The sequence below is a fragment of the Primulina eburnea genome, chromosome 15 (genome assembly GCF_022965805.1).
Source record: "Primulina eburnea isolate SZY01 chromosome 15, ASM2296580v1, whole genome shotgun sequence".
Classification (NCBI taxonomy): domain Eukaryota; kingdom Viridiplantae; phylum Streptophyta; class Magnoliopsida; order Lamiales; family Gesneriaceae; genus Primulina; species Primulina eburnea.
This window is the reverse complement of record NC_133115.1, coordinates 2012035-2022151: the sequence shown is the minus strand read 5'-3', so window position 1 is coordinate 2022151 and position 10117 is coordinate 2012035. Positions and strand designations below refer to the sequence as shown.

The following is a 10117-nucleotide window of genomic DNA, read 5'->3' as shown; positions in this document are numbered from 1 at the left end:
CTCACAAGATACATACTCAAATAAATTTGTATGACCGTCTCGCAAGAAACCTACTAAAAAACACTACAACAACAAAACTTATCGCAAATAGGATTTGAATCATTTGATCTTGTGGTGTGAAATGTAAATTTATATTAGACAAAAATATTTGGATGATACCATCTTCTAGATTTGAGATTAAATCAAGTAGAAACAAAATTCGGGACAAAGATACACACAAAGAAAATGAGTTTTTTAAATGGCAAAAATTTGTGTGAGACGGTCTCACGGGTTGTATTTGTGAGACAGATCTCTTATTTAGGTCATCCATGAAAAAATATTACTTTTTATGCTAAGACTATTACTTTATATTATGAATATGGGTAAGGTTGACCCGTCTCACAGATATTCTTAAATCGAAAAGTGAATAACCATTTTTTTTAGAGGTCTCAAACCATTCCTAAATTCATGGACTAATCAATTTATTTAGATATAACTACAATCTTCTTTTCCAAACGTTTTTTACGTTTCGACATGTTGGATTTTTTTAAATAAATCTACCCATTTTCGTGGAAATCCACGACTGCCAATGTTTCACCAACCGTAGATATCAAATCAAAACCCCGTAAAATATGGGAGTTTTCCGAAGCCAAAATTAAATAATTATAGGTATGTCGACAAAAAGTCTTCGTTTAAATTAAAGTCAGCCAATTTAATTAATTATCATTAATTTAAATACAAGCCAGCTTACCCATTAAACATTTGTTTTGCCAAAGTTGCACGTTCTCATTACACACCGACCTAATTTTTTTTTTTAAAAAAAATATAGAATGTTCATTTACGGCACGTTGAGAAATTACGAGACTGGATTTGAACGTTTTAAATGTATACATAGTACGGCTCATCGATCAATTCAAGTTTCTCGTGAAAATTAAGGTTTTGGTGTAATAACAACGCGGTGATGTTCATGCGCGAGGCTCACATCGTGTTGGGTTTTTTCTTTTGATGTGATGCTAATGGAGTGTCAACGTGACATTCATGTGTGGTTAAGTGTGCATGAGCGAGAGTAATAATGAAATTTGTAACTTTATATAAGAAGTTCTAGTGCTTCAAGCTGGCGACGTTGCAAAGTTTGGTCGGATTGGTTAGGTGAACCGTAAAAGAGTGATATCACATCTTACCAGGTAATACTGAGTCTGCTGGGAACATAGCTGACGATAAGGAAACGTTAAGACTAATATTTAATATATATGAGACAACACCAGCAAATAGACAAACACCTCCACTGACTCATAGGTTTAACAGCTCGACCCATTAGAATGAAAGTAGGTGCACTCTACGCTGTCATTAATACAAAGAAATAAAGTTATGTTTTGGTGAACAGTTTTATCTGTTGATAAACGTTTTATTATAACACATCAGCAATTCTGAAGATAAATGACCAAAATCAAAAGATACATGATTGAAACCCGATTTTAACGATATAAAACTAAAATCGGAAACAAATATAGATAACACAATTGAAAAGTTTATTTAAAATAATTTTAAATCCAAATTATAAATCCCCTCTTGAAATTCAATTCCTTTATCTTGAAGACAAATTTTTTTTTTTGACCTTTTTTTAAGCGTGTATACATATATAGTTATATACTATTATTAACCATAAATTATCTACCATATTATAAAGTATTAGGGGCTTAGACTAAACGTCATTGTTATGTATTATCACACCATTTGTTTTCCAATTTTATCCATACCTCATATTTCGATACTAGGTATTTATTTTGCGGATTTATATTAAATTTAAAATTTATAATAATAGGCAAAAACTTGTGTGAGACGGTCTCACGGGTCGTATTTGTGAGACGAATCTCTTATTTGTGTCACCCATGAAAAAATATTACTTTTTATGCTAAAAGTATTACTTTTTATTGTGAATATGAATAGGGTTGACACGTCTCACAAATTATGATCCGTGAGACGGTTCACATGAGACTCACTCATAATAATAATAAATAAATAAAAATACACACACACACATGATCTGGATCGGACAATAGTGGGCAACTCGGCCTTGATCAGCTAGCCAACGACAATAGAAGACTTCCAAAAATAAAATAAGGTAACATTAATTGGAGACCAAACTAATTCATTGAATATATATATATATATATATATATATATATATATATATATATATATATATATATATATTATATATATATATATATATATATATATATATATATTTGTAGTGAAAAATATTGTATATCAGAAATAATTAGTTCTCCACGTAATTTGGCTCAATTCTCTTGCAGACTAGTACTGGTGATGATGGAGATTTCAAATTTAAGCAACTCTGCTGAATTGGTAAGAGATTCATCGTGTTAGAATCTGAACCATTTCTTGAAAACAACCTCGTTTCTGTTTTTTGTTTTCCCCAAACTTTTAAATTAGTTTCCTTGTGTAAATGTTATATATATTTTCATGATGTAAGAGTTATATATATACAATAGTGTGTTGAAAATATGCCTTCATGCCTAGCAGGGATTAATGGATGAACCGAGTTTCTTCCATCAATGGCCCCTGGAATTCGATCTCGGCTCGGTCTCAATCAGTTCCATGTTTGAAGATTCACATCAAGCTTTCTCTCTGCAGGCGGGACTGGACCATGAACGGGCACCAGAGTCGACACAATACGAATCGAACAAGCCATCCAAGTACCTCAGAAGTAGCACCTCCACCAGTACTTTTTACTTCACCGAAGGAATTTCGAAGCCTAAAATGGAAGCATGGACACTGGATTTTCCCTCTGAGTGTGTCATTTCCGAATCTTCGTTCGGGAACAAGAATCACGTGCTGAAACCTTGCCAAGGAGCTAAGAGAGTCAGCAATGACACAAGGACGAAGGACAATGTTTTAGCTGAGAGGAAAAGGAGAGAAAAACTCACCCAAAGATTCATAGATCTGTCTGCTCTTGTCCCTGATCTGAAAAAGGTTCTCTTTACTTCAACCTATACTAATCTGCTGAAAAATATTAATATAATAATAAAAAAAAACTATACCATCTATAATTTATGAAAGCTTAAACCTTATTTCTATTTCTTTTTATTATGTGATTTCGGTGCATATGAGATAAACTCATAGATTATATCAGTAGTAGCCTACAAACCATGCTACCTAGGTAAATCGCATTGGACAAATCACGTGCGACAGACTCTCGAGAATGTGTTGTTAATGAGTCAAACTCATGATCATTGATCAAACGCTCACGTACTTCTCCAGCTCGTTGAACCTTTTTTCATAGCACGATCGTGGCACGCCAGAGTTGCTTGAGCCATATTGTTATAGCAAGTTGTGCGTTTCGGGATAAAAGAGGGAACCCTAATATGATTTGCATAACATTGGTATGTTTAGCTATAACTTTGTTAGAACGACAAGTTTTCGATCATAAAAGATGTAAGTTTCGGGAGAGTAATTGTTCACTCGAACTAATATATTGATGTTTATCTGCGTCGTGAGTCCTAAATTGGACTCAAATTATCCAACTATAAGCAAACATATAGTAGGCAAAAGTTGAATCTATAATGATTAAACTTGGGTTTTTTCACAAACAGATGGACAAAGCTTCTATTCTCGGAGATGCCATCAAGTACACCAAACAACTCCAAGAAAGGCTGAAGATTCTTGAGCATCAAACCAAGAACAAATCCATCGAATCTGTCGTCTTCGCCAAGAAACATCTGCATTGTTCCGAGAATTCTTCCTCGGATCATAAAAGTGCCCCCATCATTGCAGAACCCCTCCCCGAAATCGAGGCAAGATTCTCAGAAAACGATGTCCTGATCAACATTCAATGCGTGAAAAGAAATGGTTTGCTGGAGAAAACAGTTGCTGAAATCGAGAAGCTGAAGTTATCAGTAGTAAACAGCAATGCTATTACCTTTGGAGACTCGGCTCTTTATATAGTAGTGATGGCTAAGGTACTTCCACATCCCACCTATATATTCATCTCACATCATAATGTTTCAAAACAGATTTATTTAAATATATATACATATCTTCTTGAACTTTCATATTTCGCTGCATGCATCGCCACTTACAAGTTACAGCTAGTCGACTACGACGAATATCGAACGAAATGCAAATCAGATTCACTTGAACATTAATTAATTAACTTTTTGTTCCATATAACGTTGTGCAGAAGGATGAAGACACTACCACGAACACAAGGGAACTAGTCCAGAACTTGTGTACTGCTCTCCAAACAAACCTGAAGTGAATTAAGTTGAAGAAATCTTGGTTCTTTCTGCCTCCCAAGCATTTCCTGCCTATGAATATTATTTAACCCTGCCACCTTAATTTTCACCATTTCAACCCCATTACTCATCTTGTTTTGCTCTGGCCTTCATGCTTTCTTTTTCCCCCCACCGAAAATGGCTTCTTCCACACCTCGTTTTTTTTCGATTGACCATGTTTCTTCACCCGGCCTTCTGTTTGTATAGTGAATAATCAATCGCTCACACCTTGGTGGATTGAAATCCAGAGATTTGTACGAGAATTAATGCGTTTCTTAATCAGGTCCCTCTATTTTGTGACTGATTAATCGAATTCGTTGACGTTTCATACACTAATGAATTTGCATGATGCACTGTGGATCATTTGATATGTGCGTATTATTGCAGCAATTCCTTAAATTTCCAATTGTTCTTCCTAGTTCTACTATCTTTGATATATATAGACACCATTTGGTCATTACATGCATGCATGCGTGCTTCGACTGCTCGTTTGCTTGCACCCATATTCCTCTAATTTACGGATACCACGATTTGGATGTACAGTCGGAGAATGATATAATAAATGATGTAGGATATGTAAATAATAAAATGAAAGAGGATGAAACAAAAATGTAAAAACAGTAAGGCATCGCTTGATTTATGAGATGAAATAATTTAATTGAAACTATATGAATAATAAAATTAGTTTTAACTCTATTTTTTTAAAAGTGATTATGATATGTTGGTAAATAAATAAAAAAATTATACATTCTTATCTCTAATATTTATCTAATCCAAAATTACTTTTTATATTCATTTATATTGAAGGCAAAAACTTGTGTGAGACGGTCTCATGGGTCATATTTGTGAGACGGATCTCTTATTTGGGTCATCCATGAATAAGTATTACTTTTTATGCTAAGAGTATTACTTTTTATTGTGAATATGGGTAGGGTTGACCCGTCTCACGGATTAAGATCCGTGAGACGGTCTCACATGAGACCTACTCTATATTGAAAGGACGTTGTTGATCATAAACAAACATGAAATAAATTAAACTGTATGTATCATTAGTTAATGTTGTGCTTGGATATTGTTAACACCAGAACACAACATGGGGCGACACAGAAGTATAACTTTAATAAATAGATACCAGATATAACTTACGCACAAGTACGAAGTGCAATGTCTCATATGTCAAAAATTCACTAGAAAATATGTAAATCGTTTACACAAAACAATACTAGTGATTTTAACAAAACTAAATTCTTTGACATTGTCTAAGGAATTAAAATGCATCAAAAACTCAAAGTAAATACTAGATGCATAAAACAAAAAGACATGTTGCTTAAAACCAAACAAAACCACTATTGACCCATGTAGTGTTATTCTTGAGTATCGTCGACACCAATCAGTAATACGGTAAGTATGTGAATCAATCACACAAACTCTTCACACGAAAATCTTCAACTCTGAACTCTATATATGTTCAGAAAAACTCCAGCAGCTGTGCAAAGTGATCAACCTTTCATACAAAAGCTTCTCATCAAAATATGCTCGGCTCTTGTATTTTTCTTATATGCAAAAGCTCATTCATCGACCACCCAAAGACACTCAGTCTCTCTATCTCATTAGAGATAAAACTCTTTTAAATAAGGATAAAATATCTTAGAAGTAAAAATCATATTAAAAATAAATCATATAATAGCAAGATATTATCATTTAGAAATAAATTAATCAAGATCTTATAATCTATAAAAGTAAAATACGGCAAAATAACAAAAGAATCAAATATTCTTTTCATATATAGCTAACAATACATTATTCAAACGATTTCTAATAAAAATATTTTATTTGAAATTAATTATAAAACATAATCTTTTCGAAATATTTCTCAAATGAAATATATTCTACAATGGACAACATATTATGTATAGTAAAATCCGAGACGTTTATGTTCGAAAATAAAATAAATCTTTGATAAAAAAAGGAAAAATTTACATAAATATTGTTAATAACAAATCAATTTTAAAAATAACAATACAAATTTTAATATAAAATAAATTAGTTTGAATGAGTAAATTTTTAAATTTTACCAAACCATCCTAATAGAATTTTAAATCCATAAATTTAAAATGTAATCTAAATCAGAGAATCCAAATCTAATTTTTTACTAGTCAAACATACCATAAAAGTTTGGAACTCTGGCCGAGGGTTCTTTGGTTTCGCTTGTCGTTCTACCTTCGGGCGGAAGAACCCAAAAACTTTTCTGATATCTCACGCCACTCGCTATAGTCACTCCACAGTTCCGTTCACAAATCCGCTTCGGAATCATTGATTTCGGTATGTATATCAATTTTTTTAAAAAATAATAATAATTCTTTTAACGCTTTCGTTTCATTTTTGTCAAGCTATTGATTCTTGAAATTTGAATTTTTCTTTGATTAAGTTCTTCAGTGTAGGGGGCATACATGATTGGTTGATTCTTTGATTACAAACTATTTTCCCGAGAAAGATATGGAATTTGTTTTGAATTTATTGTTTAAGCATTTGTTTCGACTTCGATGTACTTTTATTGCTCAGTTTTCTTCAAATACTTGTGGCTGTCTTGAATTAGTGGGGGGGTTTCGAGATTTGTTGAATATTTCTGCGTTTTCTGCCCTGGGAAACTGGAGGAAAACAAGAATGCTGATCTTCTTTACGTTTCAATAGATTTGGATTTTATTCATGATGAAACGAATCCATTCATTCTTGCAAGAATAAATATTATACTTCCTATTTAATTGATGTAGTCTTCTCTTCTTTTCTTCTTATTTAATGATTGTGGTTTTGTTATTCATCGCACGGAATTATCAAATCGATCAATTTTCCGGCTATTGGCCCGACTAGGTTTATGTATGTTGTGTTATATTCAGTGATCCTACATTCTGAGGTTGACTGAGATTTACATCCTTACCATTTCTGTTTAGGTGAGATTTACAATTCATGATTTTGTATTCATTCCAATACTTAATTTTTTTGTCATAAAATGGTTGGAGTAATAAAGACTACTTGGACTGGAAAACTGAGAATTAATTTGAAGGATCCAGTAAGGGCAAATGATGTATTTATCCTTGTAAATTATTTGCAGGGGACAAATTATTTGACTTGGGCATGGTAGTTTTATATTGAAAGTAGGGAACTGACATATTTCCAAGAGAGTCACTTAGACAGGTCTGTCTTTATTAATATGCTAATAATTGTTAATATCAGTGAATTTAGTAATATAGGACTTTTACAGAATCTATCCATTTTGTACCTGCAATTTTTTCAGATATTTGAAAATTTCATCTTGGAAATGAATTCAATGTGATATTCTGACATCCTTGTAGTCATTGTAAAATACTCCAACTTTAGCATTTTCTTTGCTTTTTTCCAGTTATGGAGTTTATTATCTTGAGAATATAATCTAAAATGTTCGGGCTAACCTTGGGAATGTAAATTAATTTACTGATTTTCTCAAATAACCAGTGCTCCCCTGAATGATCAGAAATAATTTGAATATGGAAGATAATATGTTATAGTTTGCGGTCTTGAACTTTACGTGAATTAGTGGAACAAGTTACTGGTTTTTGTGGATCTTTTAAATTTAAATTGCCATCTACCCACAATAGCTCTTTCCAGACTTTTTTGTTGTTTAGATTGTATACCATCCATTGTCATGAACTAGGTGTTATAGCGGCCACAATACCTTATCTGTGTAATAGTTTGATCACTGCCCAAGTACTCAGCATCCTTAATTATGCAGTATCTTGTTCCTCCGATTAAATCTATTTGAGCTGCTTTTTCCAGAAGCTTGTTAAGTATGGAGCTGAATACTTTTAAAGATTCATTTGAGAGGATAGCAAAAAAGCAAAAGCTATCATGTTCATTGACCAAAGAATTGATCGACCAAGTTAGTCAGGAAATCGAGCATACGTTATCGAGTATTCAATCAGGTAAAGCGGCTGACATTCATCAGCGATTAATTCTCGCAAATCAAAAGGCCAAGGATGCAGTGGTTGGCTCGAACAATCAATCTGTTGGAATGCTGCGAGAACTCAATATAAATATCACCAAGTTTCAGAAGCTTCTTGAGAAATTATTTAATCCTGACATATCAAAGGCATGTAGAGATATTGATTTTGAACCGGGTATAGTTAATCAGATCATCATCAACCACTTCTACCGTGAAGGTCAATTTGATATCGTAGACTGCTTACTAAAAGAAGCTGGTGAAGATGAACCAATTTCCCTGAAGTTGCAATTTAAAGAAATACATGAAATTCTGGAGGGCATTAAGTGTAGAAATTTTGAGCCTGCTCTCAGTTGGGTCGCTGCAAACCGTGACAAACTTAACGAATCTGGTTCTGATCTTGAGCTAAAACTTCACAAGCTGCAGTTTGTAGACATTTTACAGAATCAAGGCCGGGCCGGCGCTCTCAAATACGCCAGAATGCACCTTGGTCCTCTAGCTTCTTGTCACATGACAGAGTTACAAAAGCTAATGGGTAGCCTACTGTGGGGAGCAAAGCTCGAAAAATCTCCATATGCTGATTTGGTCTCCCCAGTCCTTTGGGAAGAACTGGCTGGTGAGATTATGCGGACATTCTGCAATTTCGCTGGACAATCCTTCCAGAACCCTCTGAAAGTTGCTTTGGCAGCTGGATTAGAAGGGCTGCCTACACTCTTAAAATTGGTCAACTTTATGTCTCCAAATACACAGGAGTGGCAAGATATGAAACAGTTACCCGTAGCAGTCGAGTTGGGGGAAGAATTTCGATTTCATTCAGTCTTTGTGTGCCCCGTGAGTCGCGAGCAGGCTAGTGAAGAAAATCCGCCTATGATGTTGCCGTGTGGGCACGTACTATGCAAGCAGTCCATCCACAAACTCTCGAAAGGAAATTCTCGGGGTTTCAAGTGTCCATACTGCCCTCTAGATGCTTCAGCAGCACAATGCAGGCAATTGTATTTCTGATATGGTAGGATCTTGATTTTTCTTGTTCAAACAAACATTTGACATTTTGTAGATACTGTTTTCCCAAATATGTCAATACATTTTAGCTCAAATGAGATTTCTGCTCGATGCACGGTCTCCAATCTTTTGAATTCTGTAGTGGATAATCTGATTCATACATGTCCTATATATATAGAGTTGATGAAAAATCTTATCTTATAATGTATGACACACTCGTCTTTGACATGATATATATTGTGTTTACGTATAAATAATAAAAAAGAAATTAAAAAAAAGTGACATCTTAGTTGCAAAGTAAGATGGACACATTTCAATGTTTGTTAGTTTAAACACCCACACATTTCCACTTGGCCCTCACCCACTTATTATTGTTATTACAAGTCATAAATATATATCATATTAATGAAGTAAAATTGTTACCATACTACGTTGCGACTTCTTTCTAGAGCTTTCTTTTCACAAATATAACTTTGAATGCAATGATATAGAAGAGCAGCAATTTTCTCCGGAGATAGGTTATATGGTTCTTTCCTCACTTTCAAACATTATACATATGTCAGAAATAATATAGCTCATGTCTAAAATACAGAGGCACAACCACAGTGGGCAAGAAGTGCGCACTGCACTCCTAATTTTTTCCAATACTTGAATGTTTTTATGCAAATCCAGGATTTCCCTCATTTTTATGAATTTCAAATTTGTCCATCCTACCGAAAGATTGTGGCTTTGCTGCTGTTAAAAAACTAGAAACATATGAAGACAACCAACCTCTCTTGATGAGGATACCCCGCGAATGAGCCTACGGATAGCATACGGGGCGCAGTTATTCAAGCCATCGTCCTTCTCTGCTTCCAGTTTCAACTTA

The 10117-nt window shown here is 34.0% G+C and overlaps 2 protein-coding genes across 7 annotated transcripts; both read left to right on the top strand.

Annotated features, from left to right (window-relative positions):
* Positions 1-2234: 2234 nt before the first annotated feature.
* LOC140814733 (transcription factor bHLH25-like) lies at positions 2235-4483 on the top strand. Its single transcript, XM_073173817.1, has 4 exons — positions 2235-2349; positions 2527-2976; positions 3597-3962; positions 4184-4483. Exons 1-4 carry the CDS (start codon positions 2311-2313, stop codon positions 4259-4261), a joined length of 933 nt encoding a protein of 310 aa, XP_073029918.1. The 5' UTR covers positions 2235-2310; the 3' UTR covers positions 4262-4483.
* Positions 4484-6437: 1954 nt separating this feature from the next.
* LOC140814629 (protein RMD5 homolog) lies at positions 6438-9374 on the top strand. Of its 6 annotated transcripts, none has more exons than XM_073173667.1 (4): positions 6454-6599; positions 7172-7225; positions 7387-7469; positions 8088-9374. In XM_073173667.1, the coding sequence occupies exon 4, from the start codon at positions 8101-8103 to the stop codon at positions 9250-9252; it is 1152 nt and encodes a 383-aa protein (XP_073029768.1). In that variant the 5' UTR covers positions 6454-6599; positions 7172-7225; positions 7387-7469; positions 8088-8100; the 3' UTR covers positions 9253-9374. The 6 variants fall into 6 exon arrangements, with proteins under 6 accessions (XP_073029766.1, XP_073029768.1, XP_073029767.1 ...); XM_073173666.1 differs by having other exon boundaries at positions 7146-7225; XM_073173668.1 differs by lacking the exon at positions 7172-7225.
* The last annotated feature ends 743 nt before the right edge of the window (positions 9375-10117 follow it).